Source organism: Nycticebus coucang, chromosome 12 (genome assembly GCF_027406575.1).
Source record: "Nycticebus coucang isolate mNycCou1 chromosome 12, mNycCou1.pri, whole genome shotgun sequence".
Classification (NCBI taxonomy): Eukaryota; Metazoa; Chordata; class Mammalia; order Primates; family Lorisidae; genus Nycticebus; species Nycticebus coucang.
Window position 1 is genome coordinate 104347788 of NC_069791.1, and position 20750 is coordinate 104368537.

A 20750-nucleotide genomic window follows, 5' to 3' on the forward strand; every position below is an offset into this window, starting at 1 on the left:
ACCGCACTCTTAATGAGGACCTTTAATTACTAGCCGAACAGTATTAATTTGCTTTGATAAATTATGACATTCTCTCTCCCTCATACATTCCAGGGGAAGCATTTAGAGAGCTCTTATGAAAGGTCTTTCATTTTTTGATTTTTTTAAATTCTTATCAAGTCATAGTGTAAGAATTCTTTTAAATGCTTATCCAGAGCTAATGTACATAAATCCGCACATAAATCTTCTCCAAAGAGTGATAAGCATTTTTCTATAAAGCTAAACAGCATTGATTATTTTCCTTAATGCTGATCTTCTTCATATTCCTTGAGGCTTATTCTTAAGAGAAATGTTTGATAACTCAATAAAAAAAAAAAAGACCAGGTTGGTCTGAAGATGGTGGCCATTCTATTTTAGGGTTTAAACATCATTGAAGGCACTAAGTAGAATATTTATAAATATTCACTCCCTGTAGCATGCCTCGAATTATTTGGTATCAATAAAAATAGTGTTTCCAAGAATCTGGAGGCTACAAAGAGGATTCTTAAGACTTTCTCTGTCAGTGTGGGAAGTTCCCTTGTCTTCTAATGTGTGTGTGTGTGTGTGTGTGTATATATATATGTATTATAAAAGTAGTGTCTTTTAGAGATAATCACAATATCTTGCCAGCGAACTGTTGATTTAAAGCACTTTTAATCTTCATAAATAAGTAGAGCAAAATAAAAATAAATAACAGAAGGTTATGCAAAGTTGTCAGCATGGTACGACAAATGAGAAATTTATCTGTTTCTCCATTGCCAGTAAGATACACATCGCGAGGCTCACCCACATTGTATATCATATCTGCCAACTCATTTCTGTGATTAAATATTCCATTGGTGGGGCTGTAAGGCTGCAAAGCTTAACAAGATTTGTAAGATGCACCACTTGAACACACATAACTCACTTCTGTGGATGGGAAGCACCCTGCCAGTGAAGGAAAATTGGAACTGAGTTAAATTACTCCATGAGACACAATCAATAGGGAAAGGAAAAAATGAAATCTAATGAAATGCAGATCTGAGATACAGTTTGGTCCCAATGACAAGAAACATGCGATTATGGTGGGAAGTGAAGGGACGCAGAGTGTGTCAACGGTAGGAAAACCATCAAGAGCCTTGTGAACAATCCTCGTAGGGATGCTGCTACTGTCAGCAGGTTTTTGGAAGGAATAAGGACATCCTGAATAGATATTACTCCAGAAAATAAACATTTCCAGTTTTGAGAGGGAAAATAAATAAATAGATGTTCTGACAGCAGGGTGCATCAGATGGCAGAGTCACATTTGAAAGGTGGAGGCCGGGGCTGGAAACAAGCTCAGCCTGGGGTTGGTGGGAGGATCAGATATGACCAGGAGAGTAAGAGAACCTCCCAGCCCGTACAGCGAAATAGAAATGTAGGAGGTTAGTGTGATTGCCAGAGTCACCTCAATTGATGACATCCGTGCCCCTAATGACTTGGGCGTGGACCACATGCCTTGTTACCAGGCCAAGCGATGGGAAGGTGTGTTGGGATCTCTCTGAAATGTTTTAAAGTGAAGAGGACAGACACCATACTCTGCAGTTGGTTATCGTAATGGGGGAGTGTATTTCACTTTGGATTTTCCAGACGCAGGTAGTGGTTTTCTGGGCTCTGGCCAGTGGTTTTCTGGGCTCTGGCCACGATATGAACCATGATTCATCTCAGAACTGGGTTAAAAGGAGGTTGGCTGAAGGATGTTCCTCCCCTTAACTGTCCCCCACCTCCACCTCGCTGAACCCGTATAGAATAGAGAGTGATGAGAATGACCGTTAGTCACTCATCTGGATGAACCCCTTGTCACCTCCCTTTTTGCAGTTTGGATACAATAGTATTTGGAAAAAAAGAAAAAAAAAATTGTTTGAAACCCATGGTGAACTGTAGTTCCTGACTTACCATTTGTTGGGTTGGACTGGGATCAGGCTCAGGGTGATTTTGCTAAAATCCTGAGTATAGAGCCTGCTCTGTTTGGAAGGAGGACCTTGGCAGCTTGAAAAAGTCCAGGGGAAGGGGGGAAGTGTGAAAGGACTTCCCCTGAAAGTAGAAAATATTGAGGTCTGCCCTCCCTCCTCCTCCGGGCTCTGATGTTCCTCCGTACCAGCCCAAAGGACCAGCCCAGACTAGACTCCTGGCAGTGGCTGTAAGGAGCATTTCCTTAGAAACAGTGACCTTTGGCTCCCTGACGTTTTGTATAATTCAGGCATCTGTGGGATTCAAATGCAGTGCACTCTAGTGAACTGGACCGGGAGAGTCCAGATTTAAGTCCCCAAGCAAGGGACTTTCAGTCCGGAGACATGCCACTTCAGAGAGTTGATCCCTCGCATCTGTTTACCGTTGCTGCCCCTTTAGCTTGCACTTTACACTGTTCTCCCCTCTTCTCTCCCAGTCTGTCTTATCAGATTTTTCTTCCCATTCCACCCACATTTGGCCTTAATTTTTATCTGCATCCTTCTATGTCCCAGAGAGGGAAGGCAGATCGTCTTTGATGGAGCCCGCAGAGTTTTTTGATCTTCAAATAAGATCAGTACTTGCTTATGTGCTAAAAACTGCATTTTTGAAATAAATTTGTTTCTTTCCTATTACACGGGAAGGCTGTCAAGGAATGCTCCCACACACACAGACAAAAGCAAGGGGTCGCTGGATGATCCTTGTACAAGAAGCCCCACCTCTTAGCCAGGGTAGGCGAATGAGGTTTGAATATCTGGCTCTGGATACATTTCAGAGGGAAAGTTTTCGGCTACCATTATCAATATATCGAGAAACTCAAAACCTTAGCAACAATAAGCTGGTTTGGGGCTCTAATTCTTTTTTTTTTTTTTTGCAGTTTTTGGCCGGGTCTGGGTTTGAACCCGCCACCTCCAGCATATGGGGCCAGTGCCCTACTCCTCTGAGTCACAGGCACCGCCCTGGGGCTCTAATTCTGTGCCAGGAACTGTGACAAAGGCTTTATTCTCCTCCAATCCCATCACTTTCATTATCAGATTATGAAGCCAAGTCTTCAATGGACAGTTTCTATCCTCTTCTATGTCAGAGAAATAGTGTGTAAAAAATCTGATTTCTAGGTAAAGGCCTTTTTTCCTCTAACCTTAAGATCTGTGTTTGTCACCACCTTACTATGTACCTTCCTCAGTAGGAGTAGATGAATAGACCAGGGTTTGACCCAGTGTCTTCTATTTATTAGGTCATGGCATATAATTGCAAAAATATGTTTGCGTTTAATATTACCTGCTGTGTGACCAACTCCACGATCAGACCCTTACTTACATATGCGTACATAGATTCAAAGTTTGCGGGATAAATGTCATCTCCTTCTCATTTTGCAGACAAATTAGAAACCAAGTGAAGTTAAATCACCCAACGTTGTTGGCCTTGAAAGTTAAGGACTGGGTTCAAATCCATATCTTTGTAATTCTAAAGCTCTTCCCTTTCTTCCCACAAGTTACTTCCCACAAATGTGTTACTTAATATCCTGAATAAATGATTCTTTTTTTCCCTACTCAGGGACAAGGAAAGACTTTAATGGGGCAGGAGGGGAGGAGAACAGAGACTGACCAGGTGTCAGCTCAGCTCCCACACAGTTGCTAAAGACTTTTATTAGTCTCAGCAGTAGCTGGAATGGGGAAGGAAGCCCAGGGGCCTTCTGGGACTCTTCTGGAGTGTGGGTCAGGATCATAGGTGTATCTTTAGGATTATGGTGGATTAATGTAACCGTTCTTAACTTGGAGTGACTTTTCTCTCAGGGGCATTGGGCAATTTTTAGGGGCATTTTTTATTGTTACATTCTGGAGTGGGGTGCTCTGGTGACATCTAGTGGGTGGAGGCCAGAAGTACTGCTGACAATCCTGCAGGTGGTATAGTCCCCCACCACAAATAACCATCTGGCCCCGAATATCCTAATGGAAACACCTTAAAGATGTCACATATGCACCAAACATCTTGACAACTCTCATGCCCTACCAACTGCTACCACTAGTGATGTAGGAGCAGCAGCAGTCATCAGTGGCAGTCAAAAGAATTTAAAGAGAGTCACTTTCTTCTTCTGGGCACTATGCTGTGGCTTTTTAACTCCAGAATGGAAAAGCACAAATTTCTGCATGAGGAGCTCCCCCAAGACTACCCTCAGGCTTCATGATGAACTAGAGGGACTTACTGGACTCACAAAATGAGTCTGGACTCATAACTGTTGCACTCACAGTTATGGTGCATTATAGCAGAAGAATATCAGTGAGAAGTCGGCAAAGGGAAAAATGCATTGCGGGGATGGGGCGTGTAGGAGAAACCAGGGAAAAGCTTCCAGGTGTCCTCTGCCAGTGGAGTCACAAAGCTGCACTTAATTTTCCCCAAAAATGGCATGTGGACACACACACAGTGTTATGAACCAGTGGAGCCACCTGAGCCTCAGTGTCCCGTGTTTTGGGGAGAGTCCATCCCATAGGCAGGCAGGCTGCACCTGTGCCACTGACCTTAACTCTTAGACCTCGGTCCCCTGAGAAAAAACAGGCATTTACCATAAATCACATTGTTACCTTAAACTATCTGATCAAACTGGTTAAGTACATTCCAAGGCCACAGGCATGCAAAAATAGTCTTATCGGGCACAGAATATTCTAAGGGCTCAGAGCTCAGCTCCCAGGAGTTGGCCAAAGTCTGGTACTAAAGATAAGCCTTTTAAAAAATGTGCAGGGTTTGAGGCACCCAAAGCTTACTGACTTAACCTTTCTCTGCACAATATATATATAAAAAAAAGGGTTGCAAGCTCAGAATATATAGTAACAATAATAATGACGGCAGTGATGAGGATGGCAATGGTATTAGACAAAGGATGTTAGCACATTGCTTAATTCAGAGAAAAAAAGGCCAAGCCAGGAGAAAAGGATGTATGGCTTGTTCGGTTATAGTAGGAGTCAGCAAACTTCTTCAGTATAGAGCCAGATAATAAATGTTTTCAACATTGAAGTCCAGATGGTCTCTGTTGGAACTGTTCAATTCTGCCGCTGTAGCACAGAAGTAGCCAGGGACACGATGTGAATGAATGGGCATGTCTGTGTTCTAATAAAACAGGAAGGATATGGAAGTTTAAATTTCATTTAATTTTCACATGTCACCAAATAGTTGCCCCCAACCATGTAAAACTGTGAAAGTTATTGTTAGTTTACAGGCAGTGCAGAAATACTAGCCCTACCTGGCTGCACCTGGCTTAGAGAGTCCAGACTTAATAAACACAAAGCCACCTGTTTAAGCCCTGAGGAGTTTTGTTGTGTTCTGATTTTTTAAAAGGGACTGTTTTTGCAGGTACGTACCACATGACCCTTAGCTGGATGTCACTCGGTCAGATGAGGTTCATCCAGTAAGGGGCAAAGAAAAAGACAGAATATAAACTAACAGTTGCTTCTGTTAAGTCATCTCTCAATGCAGAGTTAAGGTATTGGGGGCCAGAGGCTGCGAAGTGCTGATATAGCAGAGACAGACTCAGGCCTTCCCTCCAGAAGTCAACAGGGTAGAGAAGGCTGAGACCTGCCAGGGTGTGAGCACGTGAACAACACCCCTCTCTGCATTTGGGATGAAGAGGATAAGGAAAACCTCACCCGGCGAGAGAGCGGGGGATGAGCACTGTAGGGCTGAGTACATAGGAGGGCGCTGGTAGAGTCCCAAGATGTTTCTCAACCTTTATTTTTAGAATCCATTGAGGAACATTAAAAAAAAATAATAATAATACAGGCCCTTGCTCTTCACTTGCTACCTAGTGGTGGAAATGTCTGAGCCAAGTTATGTTTTTTCCAAAGGCTGAGAAAGAAAGATCAGTAGGAAACCTTCTAGAGAATGGGTGCAAAAGATCGGAATAGTTTACAAAAAGGAATCTGGATTCTGGAGTGTACCTTTTTTTTTTTTTTTTAATTTCAGGTTAATATGAGGGTACAAACAACTAGGTTACAATATTTGCTTTTGTCAGGTAGAGTCCCTCTTGTAGTTGTGAAGCGTGCCATACACCCTTACATTGTGCCCATTAGGTGGAGCACACCAATCCCCTTCTTCTCCCACTCTGTTCCCTCCCGGCAACTTGAATTGAACTTTTCTTTTATGTGGGTGTGTGTTAGGTCAAAGGATATCTTTGAGTGATAGGCAGCCATTGAAAGCTCTGTTAAAAAAATAAATAAAAATAAATAAGAAAAAAATCCTGGTCATGAGTCAGCACCTGTATCTACATTCAAAACAAACAAAGCCATAAGGGCTGTTGCTATATATAGAACCCTACTGTCAGCTGCTCACCCTGGAGATCAGGTTCTTGTTTACTAAATGCCCGCCCAGCACAAGTACGCTTGTGAAACGCATCTTCTGGTTTTGTTTAAATCTTTTCCTAGGAAAGTAAATTACCAGGTAAATGACATACGGCGATTGGATTTCTTTTAACGTTTTCTAACTTGTGTAACCCTCACATTCTACATCATTTAGTTCTCAATATTTTTGGCCGCCTCCTTTTAACATCCTTTTCAGAAGTTAGTTCACTGCTATTTCCCCAATCAACTAAGTTGGAATGTAAATAGAGACAAATCAGGCCCATGGTGCATAATACCATTTCTGCTAGTTACGTGTAGATACCCATTCTCTAAATATAAAACAAAGCTGCCCTGTTGTCTTTTGAAAATGTGGTATTGATGTACCAACTCACAAATGGCCAAATCCTACTTAGAGTAACTACATTGATGACGGTTAATGCATTTCCAGAACTTCTGTGGAACAGTTACAACCCATTACAGTGGAAATACTGGTTTATGAAAAATTAATAAAGCCAATGGAAAATGGAATTCAGCTTCTGCATTAGCTATTTACACCAAAAGAACCGGCTAGAATTAATTATGCCGTATGCTACATTCTAATGAGTTTTTCATTAAACTGTATACCATTATGGAAACTAAACAAGGATTATTCAAAGAATAATGCCAATGGCTGTTATTCTGTTGAGAGATTAAATTAGTTAATGGGTTATATATTTAAATCTGACGCAAAGGTTAATCGATGCACACTTACTATTAAACCCAGTATCGTTCTGAAACACGAACACCCCAATATCACTGATATTTCCTCTGAAGAAAATAATTAACCTATTTGTGTGTTTCTAGTGTTTGTTTGATGTACATGTGGTATTGTAAAGATTGAAACCCTCTGTATTTGTTCTCTGTCATTTTTTAAAGTAATTTTCACCAGCTGAAATATTCTATTTGCTTTTTGCCCATAGCAGGGGGGTGGAGGGAAGTGTGTGCGTGTGTGTATTGTGGGAGGCATATTTAAACAACTTTGTCCGATTACTCTTTGAGAGAGTCAAAAGCGAAGTATACAGGATTTTCTACTCTCACTAAAATAGTGTGGTCAAGATTTTAAACCTAATCTGGAAAGGCTTAGGAAGGCAATTTGGTGGGACCTCACCTAATGTGCACAATTCAAGAGTATATTTCAAAATAACTAAGAGCAAATTTTAAATGCCTTACCACAAAAACAAGTGAGGTGAAGGCGATGTTCATCAGTTTGAGTTAAGCATTCCACATTGCACATCAAATCATCACATTGTAGCCCATACCTGTATACAGTTATGATTTTAATTAAAAATTAATTTAAAAAATAAATTTAAACACTTGAAATAAAAGAAATAAAATTAAATGACACATCCAAAAAATAAAAATAAAACAATTTTTTTAAAAAAAGACGAATCTAGGGGGCACCTGTGGTTCAATGAGTAGGGCGCCGGCCCCATATACGGAGAGTGGTGGGTTCCAACCTGGCCCCGGCCAAACTGCAACAAAAAATAGCCAGGCATTGTGGCGGGCACCTGTAGTCCCAGCTACTCAGGAGGCTGAAGCAAGGGAATCGCCTAAGCTCAGGAGTTGGAGGCTGCTGTGAGCTATGACACTACAGCACTCTAATGAGGGTGATACAGTGAGACTGTCTCTACAAAAAAAAAAAAAAAAGACAAAGCTCTACCTGCATTCTGCAAATACACCCAAGGCCTCCTAAAATAGAGTCCTGTAATGTTGTGTGAAATATAAAAGGTGACAGGAACCATGGGGAAGACGTTCTCAATGGCTTTTTAGGCTCTTAAAGCATCTAGAAGTTTCTTGTGGAGAAGATAAGACAGGAAGTTTCCTCACAGAGACCTGTAAACTCCCCTGAGTTTGGCTTAAGCACAATTTCCTGTTTTTTTTTGTCTGTTTGTTTGTTTGTTTGTTTTTTCCCTCACTTCCGCAGCTATTGAAAACTAAAATGTCTTTAGGAGAAAGCTGTGAGATAAAGAAGTGTGAGTGACCAATGGGAGGGGATACTCTCAAATAGAGAAGTGGTAACTCCCCCCACAGCCCTCGGGAAGCCTCCCCTGGCCCGGGCGGGCCGGGCGGTTCTCTCATTCCTTGCAAGAGACTGCACTTGTCTTGTCCCATTAAACCTCCCAAATTGAAGTGTCTGTAACTAATTCTTAAAATATTTGCCAATAATTTTATTATGTTTAGCAGTTTGTTAGTGGCCAATGAAACAGTTCAATAGTTTTTCAGTTTGTCACCCCCTCTTAAAAGAACAAGGGAACAAAAGAAGTTCTGAAAGTGCCATAGTTTGAGAAAATTATCATTATTAATATTTCCATTAGTGCTATTATCACCACTTACTGATTACTATTTATCAAACCTTTTCAGGTGGTAGTTCTCACCGCCTCAGTAATACTCAGCAGAATAGATCATTTTTGTCCCTGTTTTAAGATTGAATCACAGAGGCTCAGAGATGTTCTTCAATGATTTGCCCGAGGTCAGCTGTCAACTAACTTACAGTTAGCAAGGCCAGAAAACAGAACCACGTTTAAAAGTTTCCAAAGCTCATGCCTTTTCAGCTACACTGTAGGACCTCAAGAGTTCACTATTTATCCTCTCTTTGTTTCCTTCCTCTGTGGTTTATTTCAGTCTTGCAAGCAGGATTCATTTTAATCTCTAGAGCAATGTTTTTCAATCTTTTTTTATCTCACAGCACACTTGAACCTATTAAGTTTAACCTGTCTCAAGTTAAACTTTTTAGACACACTTCAATTATGTTGATCAAAACATGAGTAAAAAGAAGAATATACTTGCTATGCTTTGAACCTCTTTGGAAAATAATTAATGATCTTTAAAAATTTTTGTGGCACACATAAGCTCCTCTGTGCCACTCCAGAGGGTACATTCTGCCAGAGGCTCTCTTGGTTGGATTTAAACTCTATCACGGATTATTAAACATGATCAGGAAGTTCTAGCTAAAATCTTTAGCATGGACGAGTCAGGTGTTCCAACCAGAAGGCAACTTCAAAATTCTTAGATATGGCTTAGTGGAAATGGAAATAGTGGGTGTCAGTCATTCCCCATGCTGGAGAGAGTGTTTAGTCAACTGGAGACCAAGTTGATAAGAAGGTATAGCTGGGTGGCGCCTGTGGCTCAAGGAGTAGGGCGCCGGTCCCATATGCTGGAGGTGGCGGGTTCAAACCCAGCCCTGGCCAAAAAAAAAAAAGAAGGTGTAGCTTATAGAGTCTGAGTTTTGGAGTCACATAAAGCAGGCTCAAATTTCAGTGTTTTCTCATTTTTTTTTTCTTCCTCTCTTTGCGTTTGATAAAGAAAAATCTACATTGCATGGAGAGCACACCTGTTACAGTACTTAAAACCCAGTGTCACCTTAATAGACACTCTGATTATTAGCTGTACTTGAGTTGTTCATGCAGACCCAGCATTTCACTATTGTCAACAGCACCTGTATCTCCTACAAGTTTTTACAAAATCTTAGGCCCAACCCCAGATCTACTAGATAAGAAAGAAAATGTACTGAAAAGTGTGCCGGTGATTGAGAGCCTGGAGTTTTAGAAACAAGGACCCAAGATAGCCCTTAGCTGTATCTGTGTGTTCACCTTCATGACTTTGAAACACAAAATTATTTCCATTGTTTTTGTGGTGGCTCAATTGCTAGAACCTCTCCAAATTCTCTCTGAAATAATTTTTCTAATAGTTTTATTGTTTTGAACAATGAATTCAAAAGAAAACGTGCGCAAGTGTTTTTTAGAAATATGTCTTTACAATATTTTGGTTGTTTTTAACAAAACTGAAACAAAATTAACTTTTGGAAAATATTGGTCAAATGAAACACTCCAAAATAATTAGTGCCAACTCCCTGAAGAAAGGCTAATGGCCCGCTAAAAGACAATTAGTACTGTTCCAGACGGCAAAGAGATGTTGGAACATTAGTCAGGAAACTTTGTCTTAAAAGAGCCAGATAGTAAATATTTTAGCCTTTGCAAGCCATAAGGTCTTGGTTGCAACTACTCAACTCTATCATTGTAGCAGAAAAAGAATCATACACAATACGTGAATGAATGAATGAATGAATGTGTTCCAATAAAACTTTATTTAAATATGCTAAAAACTTGACTTTCTTATAATTTTCACTGATCAGTAAATGTTATTCTTCTATTATTTTGTTTCCCAACCATTTAAAAACATAAAAGCTATTCTTAGTTCTCAGGCCATACAAAAATAGATAATGGGCAGGATTTGGCCAAAAGGCTATGCATTCTGCAAATATACCCAAGAGCCTCCTAAAATAGAGTAAAATAGGTTTGCTGACGCCTGATCTGGAAGATTATTTTTTAAACTACAGGTCCAGGAATGTAGTTGGTATGATTTGCACTCAGCACCACAAGATCTGTGTGATATTGGGAAAGATCCTGAAGTTCTCTATGTCTCCACAGAGACATTATAAGGGTGTAATAACAGTACATCTTACAGGTTGTTAGGGGCAGATGACAAGGCAAGTTAAAGTTGAGAAGGTTCCCTTTCCTTGTTTTACAAAAAATGAAGAGAAGATGGCCTGGCAGGGCTCACAACTTCAGTAAAAAAAAAAAAAAAATTGGAACTGTTGTGTTTATTATCATGTTGAGCTAATTAAATATTTTCTGTCAAAGCCACTATTAGCCTAAATTTTGGAAGCAGAAGAATAAATGAGAAGTTCAAGTGAGTCAGTAAAATCTTTACATAATAAACACTCAGGGAGAAAGTTGTGCAAAAATCCTTTGTGCTGTTCTTGCAACTTTCCTGTAAAGTCTGAAATCATGTCAAAATAAAAAGCAAAAAGGAAAAGAAAAAAACAAGAAATGATCTATTTCTTTTTGAATATCATGAAACCCAAAACTTACAAAAATAAATGGAAGTGAGGGATTGCTTACACCATAGACAGTTTCGCTTCAGGGCTCCTTTAAATATGGAAATCCCTCAGTACAATTAAAACATGATTTGATTTATAAGAATTAAACATACAGCTTTTTTTTTTTCTTTTCTTGCAACACCTGTGCCCTGTACTTAAAAACTCTACCATAACCTTTCAGAGACGCTCATCTTTCAGGCTGGCATGAAAACATTAGGGATTAACTGTGAGAATATTCTTTCATGGATTAGCTCAATAGTCGTCTGATGTTCAAAAAGTGCATAACTGCTAAAGAAGGGACAGCCTGTGGGGCCGTGAATATATTTTGGGTAAATGTGTCAATTGGAAGCAGTAGCCTCCATCACAGCGCCCTCACGGCAACCTCCCAGGCTTGAGTCCAACAGAAGTTTGAGGTTTGTGGGGCAGTTCGTGAGGGCCCCCGTGTCTGATGCCTCCATGATCCTCAAGGCTGGGTTGGCTGTAAGATAGGTAGATGTAGTCATTTTCTAGGAGTGCCTTAACAAAGGCTGCAGACTGGGTGATTTAAACAATTTATTTCTCACAATTCTAGAGGCTGGAAGTCTTCAAAGGCGGTGGGAACAGGGGTGGTTTTTAGCCCTCTGTCCTTGGCCTGGGCGTCTTGTCTTTGGAATCTCCCGTCTGAGCCCGTGTCCTTACCTCCTCCTCTTATAGGGCTCAGTCATGTTGGATTAAGACCCATCCACAGGACCTCCCTAAAATACCCTCTCTCCAAATAAAGTCACATTTGTGGCACAAGGGGGACATTAGGACTTCAACTCATGAATTTTCAATTTAGCACACAGCAATAGCCAGGAATGCGTGTCTTCTGGTTGGAAATCAAGAGTGACCTCTCTAGGACTGTGCATGTGGCGATTTTGGGGGTTCAGTCTTTCCCAGCTTGCCTCCACAGAATTCAGCGGAGTGGCCAGGGCTAGAAGTGAGTTACTATTTTTGTTCAAAATACTGCAGAGCAAAGATGGAATCTGTCCGTGAACAAAATGGTAAAGACAACAAATAAATAGATTCTACCTTTTTGTCTGCAGGGTTACTTTTCTCCTAAATATGTGGAGACAGGCTGAGACCTGGGTTTCTCAAAGCGCACACCCAGAGAACAACAGGGTGACCTGGTTGCTGATTAGAAATGTAAATTTCTGAACAGCTAAGTCAGAATTTTTAGGGCTGGAGCCTGGAAGGATCCTGGTTGAGCATTCTCTCAAGGTGATTCTTAAACTCTCCTAACAGTCTGAAGACTTCCGATTTAAAAAAAGGGAGAAAATCCATGGCCTTGAGATTTCGGTAAGTGACTCTTGGCCAGAATTTCTCAAAGCATGAGTCCCCTCATGACATGGGAACACTGTCAGAAATGCAGATTCTAACCTCTACCCCAGGCCTACTCAATCAGAAACACTGGAGGTGGGGACCAGCAACTTTTGATGAACAAATCCTGTAGGAAATTCTGTGGATGCAAGTGATTTGGGGAACCAGTAGGGAATTCCGGGTCATTGCCAACCTCTCCCTTAAAGTTCTGCTCTTGTAAGAAAGAAGTGTGTAGAGCTCTTTTTCAACAAAGCATGTATTTCTTACCAGTTTATAGTTCTTACGATCTTGACCCCCATCTTCCTACTTTTATTCTATTTACAAAAAAAGGTACAAAAATTATTCGATATCATTGGAAGCAGAAAGGTGGCATTGATAAAATGAATAACAGTTTAGGCATCCAGATAGCTTGTTTTTCCTCTAGCATTTATCACTGGTTGATAATAAGGCTTTCAGGGAGGCGCCTGTGGCTCAAGGAGTAGGGCGCCGGTCCCATATGCCGGAGGTGGCGGGTTCAAACCCAGCCCGGCCAAAAACCACAAAAAAAAAAAAAAAATAGATAATAAGGCTTTCAGCAAAAGCCACAGTTCCTATGTCCCTTTTTTTCCCCCCACCTGTTAAGAAGGACTAGTATTATCAGACCCCTCTCAGTAAGAGGCAACAGATGTAAACATTCTTTGCCAAATATTGAATAAAACTTTTCTTTTTTTTTGTATAAAGTCAAAAATATTAATTCTAGCCTCGATTACTATCACTGAACTGTCTCACTTATGACAGCAATCTATGGCAGAATCATGGAATGACATTTTTTGCCAAAGCGATAATAATTATATCTAATAAAACTTACTCTAAAGTAACTTTTTATTTATCACAGTAAGCAGTGTAGCTAATTACAAAAGGTTGATATTCAGAGTCCTTTCTTTATTCTTTTTCTTGTATGGGCATATTAATACTAGAAGGACAACATTTTGTCCTTTAGAAAAGCACATGGAGTTCAGCAAACCAGCCCCAGATCTCAGTACCTGCCTGGCTGGGTTGATGGTAGATGCCAGTAGACACCTCCTGAATGAATGTCAGGGTACTCGTAGCCCCGTCTTTTCCTAGCTGAGAGCTGGAGAGAGGACCTCTTGCCCTCGGCCACTGGTCTGTGAAGTTTTCCTCCCAGCCCTCTTACCAGTGTGGGCTCCTTTACTAGACCAAGTAACAACAGGGAGACCAGCCCCCAGCTGGAAGCTCTGCTTTCCTGTGACTCAGGGCCAGCTCGTGTGACAGTAGAGGGGTGAGAGGGATGTGGGGGGGGGGGGGAGAAACAGCACATGACGCACACACAGAACCTTCCCAAATGAGTGCCACAGAGTCCTCAGTGGGTCTTAGACCCCTCACCATGTGGTGGTGTTATTCTTCATGTCTTTCTGTTTTGCTTTTCCATTGACATGAGAGGGTCCTTCTCCACATTTCCTAGCCCATGGTAATCTTGGGACTAGTGGAGCAAATCAGTCTCTCCTGGTTGCCAGGTAGTTGGAGTGCTCCTTTGACATTTTCTTTTTTGAATCCAGAAATCCTGTAGGAAAGGCTCTAGTTACAAACTAGTGTGCCCGCTTGAGGCTGTGCCCATTTGATGCAAAGACAGAGGGCAGACGTTCTATCCCCCTTTCTCATCCTCCATTCTAATTTTATTTCTTGAAGGACTGCCTATCAGAAAGACATTTCTTAAAATAGATTATTACAACCAAATCTAGAAAAGCAGAGGAAGGGAGGGAACCTGTCAGGTAGAGACACATAGACCCCATTTCTAGGAAGAGGAAAAACCAAAGCTGAGTCCAGAAGGGAGTTCTCTGGTTTCCCAGGGGAAGGAGCGGGCGGCGCAGAGGCCAAAGGGGGTTTGATGCCCTGTCTAAAACACCAACCCAGGCATCCCCTTTCCAGTTGTAGGGTTCCAGACCCTGCGTGGGAGTAGCTGTGTGGACGTCTTGCCAGAATGTGGGATGCAAATGGTTGTTTCACTCTAACCAAGTGAGTCTGACAGGTTTTGGAAGAGGCTCTGATTATTCCCAGATTGAGGTCGGGCAGGTGGAGCCTGGTCCCTGCCAGGTGCTAATCGAGTCATCAGCAGCCCAGGAAATGGACCGCAGGGCTGCCGGGTATCTGTAGTAAAGCCGGTGAGTCAACAGAAGAACAGAGAGAAGAGAGATGCCGTGCAGGTAGCTCGGGGATGTATCTGAATTTAGACATGTGCATTTCCGGCTGGAGACGACAGGTAGAAGGAGGCGCACTCAGGAAGGGTTGGATGGAAATTCGAGCACCATTTCTAGCAGAGAAAACAGAAAGGGAGAGTTCTTTCAAGAGGTATTATAATTCAATCCTATTCAGTAATCCCTCCGAGGACCAGGTACTTTGCTAGGTACTCAGGATAAAAAGATGAGTATGATTTGGCTCTGCTGCGGGGAACTTGCGTAGCTGAGAAGACCAGTCTGTAAATAGAAAATGGTAATATAGCATGACAAAGGGCCTACCGGGGAGAGGATGTTTTAATGTATAATAACAGCATAGCAGAGAGTAATTCATTCATTCCTGGGAACATGGGGGAGAGGAGGTCACTTTCAAACTATGCAGAAGGGAGACAGGGGAAGCCAATTTTTTTTTTTTAAGTTGAATGACATAAAATTAATATTCAACCCTATTTGACATAAAAATGTCCATTTCCTATGGTTTGATCTAACATGGAGAGAGGGGATGGTATACAGGTTTCCTCCCCTTCACCTGCTCCAATCAGATGGTAGTTAATTGCCTGCTAGCTGTGTTGAGAAGGATTCTGAGGATCACAGGCCTGTGAGAGGCCATCATATTGAAATGGATCAATGGCATCTACCCTGGCTAAGAGATGGGTAGAGGGTGGTATAAATTGAACCTAGTTGCCGTGCTTAAATTTCAAGGAGTTTAATAAGCAAAGGCACAGAAGTCTAAGAAGTGCTGGATATCACCGTGGTTACAGGTGACGGTTTAGGGTAGATGGAGGTAGGTGGTTTAGGTTGAGGGCTGGGAGAAGGGAGAAGACACAATTCAGGGGGCTCCTGTTGACTCTGTGCGTATCCTATTATCTATTCAGCTTACGTTTGAGAAGAAACACCCATATCCATTCCTGCTCCCCCCCACCAAAAAAAGCATAGAGGTTACAGTGTTCTCTGCTGCTTCGCTTTTGTTGAATTCAAAGCTTCCTTTTAAGAAAAGATCACCAAGGACCAAGGGATAGACAGTAAGTAACTCTGCCAGTCAAACTGGAGGATGTTTTCCCCTAAAAAGGAAAAATAGAAACCAAGTCCTGTGAAGGCACAGATTTTGTTTTACAAAAGTCGAAATCATTGCATAAAGATGTTTTTATGTGTGTGCATCCAAATAAGTTCCTCCAGTCCAGTTTCTTAGGTTCCACAGCATAAGAGAAATTGGGAAAGTGTCATTATGCCCTGCCAGGGTTTAGCTTTCTAGACAGAATCTGGGTTGTGTCCCAGTGAAGTTCTATAAATGGCATTGAGGATATTGAAAACTGACCCAAGGATTTTAACTGCACAATACTGAAATGCCCTTTTGGATGTGTTTTTGCTACAATTAAATATTTTTTTTTTGTTTTGAAGCCTAAAGTACCCCAAGAAATGTCAGATCTCATTTTAAAAGTGATTTTTAACTAGGAGTATTCAAGAGAGTACAGCTTTACAAAATCCACCTGCGGGGTCTTCTCTGGAAGATTCAGATTTGGTAGCTCTCTGTATATTCTATCAGAATATTAATTTCTCTCTAAGATTTCCAGCAATGAATGAAATCATACAGATTACTTCTGCACTATCCCATGGGCATATTTATTAGTAAAGAATGCTTATTGCAGGGTTACTGAGGATCTTTTACAGTGGGTAGCTTGCCTTCAATTGGTTGATTTTTAGATCCCAGTCTCCATCATCTGGGGTTTGGCACGTTTGCTATTCACGTCTATTACTATGCCAGTTACCTTCTAAAACTAAAAATACCTACTGAGAAGAAATTAGACCATTTGAAGGCTCACCTTATATGCTGTTAAGCTACCTTTAAATGAGGAAGAAAAACAACAATCGGTTTAGCAAAGGTTGGTCCTGACTGAGGCCCATCCAGACTCTGAATGTGTTTAGTACCCAGAGAAGGTCAGTTAATTTCACCCTTGTGTCCAGGGATATTTCAAGAGATCAGGGGTGGCTGTCCGCTAGCTATGATCTTGGGATATTAGAGTAAATGTAAGAAGGACTTGGGGACGTTCTTTCAGGTGGAACTTCTGTCCACGAATGATTTTTCCTTGTAAAAAAGATCAGATGGACGTGGTGACAGGAAGGGTGCGATGAGTTAGGGATTTTTAACAGAATCTTTGTGTTACCAGCACTGGAGGTACTCATCTAGAGAAACACAGGGAACAGTGGGTGGGGGAGTGGAATTTGGGGAAGGCTTCTCAGGCCTCCCCTCATGATCCGTGTATTTGAGCTCTCTCTATTCCGTCTCTCATGGCTGGTGGGGCGCAGGTCAGGACAGACCACCTGTAGAATTGTGTGTGGCCTACTGAGTCTTAATGATGTCACATTATAGACCCTCTATTTGGTGGAATCCCACTCACTTTTGAAGTTTTAACTATACTTTTGCTGATCTTGGGAAAGATATAAAAGGAGATGTAGAGACATTCCCTGGGGTAAGTCTCTGAGGGTGTAGGAGAGTTTGCTTGGAAGGTAGGTATCTTTACATGGGAGATCACTTCCCAGTGGTGACAAGGGAATACAGTTTGGGACATACAGTTTGACCCCCCCAGTCAGGGAAGTGACCAGAAACTGTAGGAAGGCGTTCACATCACTAGCAGTGGGCTGAAACCTCCTCCAACATTTCTCTAGTTCTTTACAAAGCCTTTGAGTTTGAATTTTGTAGCTGCAGGTGTGTAGAATTGATACCCTGAGGGTTCAGACCCTGTGTCATGCCCAGAATGGGTGATTGTTCAAAACCTGTTATAGATCGAGGCGTTATCTCAGGACTCCCATGTTACCCGCCATTGTAAAATCCACGTTGGGAGGATAAGCCCAGTGGCCCCTGCGTTAGATCCAGAGGGGGTGAGTCATTGCTACCGCGTAGTCGCACACTACAGGGCTAGTTAGCAACCTCTCCAGCTGGGTGGCAGAGAGCATTGGAGGAGAAACCAGAAATGCAGAAGCCAGAGACCATCTCAACCGGCGAGGGTCCCAGATGCCCAAAGTTGCATTTCTTTCTTTCCTCTCTGAAGAACTAATTCGGAAAGGCTAAAGTTTGGAGTGTATGTCTCTGGGGGTTAAGTTTTCTCTAAATGCGTCGAGGCATACGCTTACCCTCAAGCGATTATTACGTGCCAGGTCCAGCCTTGAGTGCGTCTCCAGCTTTACGATCCACAACCCTTTCTGGAGGTAGGTATGTGTCCCCCTGTTTTGCAGATGAGAATGCTGAGGCACAGAGAGGTACAGTGACGTCCCAGGATCACACAGCACAGTGGGGTTTGAGTCGGGTTTACCACCTAGTGCTCTCTGATATTCCCAGTGTTCCCGGTTCAGGATGCCAGGCTGCTCCCACTCCTGATCTGAATCTGGGCCCTGGAGTAGCCAGACTCTGCTACTCAATCCGCTGGGCAGAGTCGTGATGATGTGTGTTTGGCGGGCTGGGAGGGGGCTTCCCCGGGGATCCCCATCCATCGTGGGCTCTGGGATGTGGCTGTGTTTTCATTTCTCTGCCTTTCTTGTTTGCATTGCCCTGATCTCTCATGTGTAGCGTGGCTGTTCCCAAACCAGACGCCGTCTCTCTCTCTCTTTCGTAGGCACGGTCCTGTTATGCCAGGCAAACCAGGAGGGATCCTCCATGTACAGTGCCCCCAGTTCACTTGTATATACTTCCGCAAGTAAGCCCACTGTCGCGGCTCTCTTTTTGTTTTGTGACATAAATCTGAGTCCAGTCACCTTCCCTGCCATGTAAGTTCCTTCCCCTCCCTCTGCCCTACCCTCACTGTGGCTCTCTACGAGGTGAACTTGACTCTCGTAAGCATGTCTCTGTCTCCCTGTCGCCTTAGCATCTGAACCCCTCTGCTCATGACCATTTACGTCTGAACCCTCACCTCCCGGGTGTCCCAGCCATTCCTCGTGAGATCTGTCAGGGTTGGGTCCAAGGGACGGGTGTGGGCATGGGGGTGAGAGGAGGGTGGTGGGAGGTTGGGAAGCTATAGCAATAGCCTTTTATCATGGCTTTCCAAGTTCAAATAATTTCAATGACACGTGCAAACCATCCAAAAGGTTCCACAGCGTAGCCGGAGATGTTTGATCAGTAGTTTCTCAGACAATGTCACACTGTTGAAAATATGGGCCGCCCTTAAAATCCGTGTGCAATTTAAAATAGTGTACTGTTTAAAATTGCGCGTGAACTTTATGGGCACCCTGTGCAGCCTTCAGCTAGTGACTTCTTTGCATGGCTATTCAAATTCTTTGCTGTACGATTCCAAAGATAAGGAGGAGAGAGAAAATTGCAGTTCTCCCCCATTTAACTGGGTGGGTGGGGGGACGAAATGTGTCAAACTGTTTATAAAACCAGTGTATGGTGCCCCATGATCGCATTAATGTACACAGCTATGATTTAATAATAAATAAATAATAAAAATAATAATTAAAAACTGGGGTCACTTTAGCACAGATAGCTGGAGAAATAAATAAGGCAAGTAGATAACAGTGTTGACAGGATGGAAGCAAAGTGTTCTCTGCCTGGGATGGGTGCTCCAGGGTGGAGCGTGATACATCCTGTCCTGATTCCCAGAGCAGACTGAAGAGTTAAAGCTCTATCAGAGGTCCTCAAACTTTTTAAACAGGGGGCCAGTTCACTGTCCCTCAGACCCGTGGAGGGCCGGACTATAGTTTAAAAAAAAAAAAAAACGAAACTATGAACAAAATCCTATGCACACTGCATATATCTTATTTTGAAGTAAAAAAAAACAAAACAGGAACAAATACAATCACGCCGCCTTATGTGGCCTGCGGGCCGTAGTTTGAGGACCCCATTTCCATCATGTTCAAGCCATAGCCAAGACTTCACCATCTGTTTCATACACTGGGCATAAGTCATATGAAATTCCCAGAACAGACTCTTTAGGGTCAGTACTCAGAAGTGAGTCCAGGAGACCAGGAGGGGAGTGTGGGTGTTTCTGAGACCAACTGGAGAAGGGAGGGAGGCGAGGAGCAGAGGTACCGGCCTCACAGCGTCCTCACCACCGTGCCCAAATCTAGCATCCCAATTCCCTAAGTGTGAAGCTGAGACACACCAAACTCCTCCCTGTGGGGCAAGGGTTGCCAGCAGGCAAGTATGTGATGACCTGTGAATTCTGAGACCTCGGGAGTTCCCGGCAGCCAGTTACTGCTCCCAAGCAGGGTGCGATCTTCAGTGATAGTTTTGGCGTTAATTAAATGCAAGGCACATGCCTGTGCCCTCAGGAAGTCAGGATCTAACCATACAAGCAGGAAGGAATTCTTTCTGAATTTATGAAAATTGTCCCATTTGGGCTCATATAAATGTATGTGCACATGTCTCCTAAAATTATAATGTAGTGCACATTTTCATGTGGGCAGCCTTGATTCTTCCTCTTGAAATCTCACCAGGTAGGTACTGTAATGTTTGTTGCAGCTGAGGGAGGAGATGGCCTGAGGAGTGGATTTATTTGCCCAGGATCACACAGCCAGGATGCTGATGGATTTGGTTTATGAACCTGGAGAAATTATTCAACCTTCAGCTGCCTTCCTGGGTCCCTTTGACTCTAACTCCCATCATCGTTTCATTTATCTGCCCTCCCTTGTTCTCTATAAATATTATTTTCTGAAGGAGATTATTGTATCAAAACTCACCATACAGTTAAGTCCCCGATTTTATTTTATTTTTTTCTCTAACATTGTTGCCTTCTAGGACTATCTGAGATGAAGTCTTCTTTACCTGCTCTGTCCAGCACAGAACCGATGGGATGAAGGCACTGTTGATATTTTAGCTTCATTAATGTTACGTTACTCAGCCACACGACGCTGATGGTTACTATATTGGACAATGAGTTTTCTTCACAGACGTGAACAAAACAAATTCACTCCCAAAAAGGTGCTAGTTGAAATGGGTACAACTATTCTACAGTCATTTGG

At 42.4% G+C, this 20750-nt stretch overlaps 1 protein-coding gene across 25 annotated transcripts in view; it reads left to right on the top strand.

Annotated features, from left to right (window-relative positions):
- RBFOX1 (RNA binding fox-1 homolog 1) overlaps window positions 1-20750 on the top strand; it is a 2283260-nt gene that overhangs the window by 2176184 nt on the left and 86326 nt on the right. For all 25 annotated transcript variants that reach the window (XR_008373346.1, XR_008373347.1, XM_053556410.1 and 22 more), the window contains one exon: window positions 18407-18487. Coding sequence is in view for 23 of the 25 variants with exons in the window: in XM_053556410.1 (XP_053412385.1) it covers window positions 18407-18487 (81 nt within the window). In the remaining 2 variants the exon portion in view is untranslated. The remainder of the gene's footprint in view (window positions 1-18406; window positions 18488-20750) is intronic.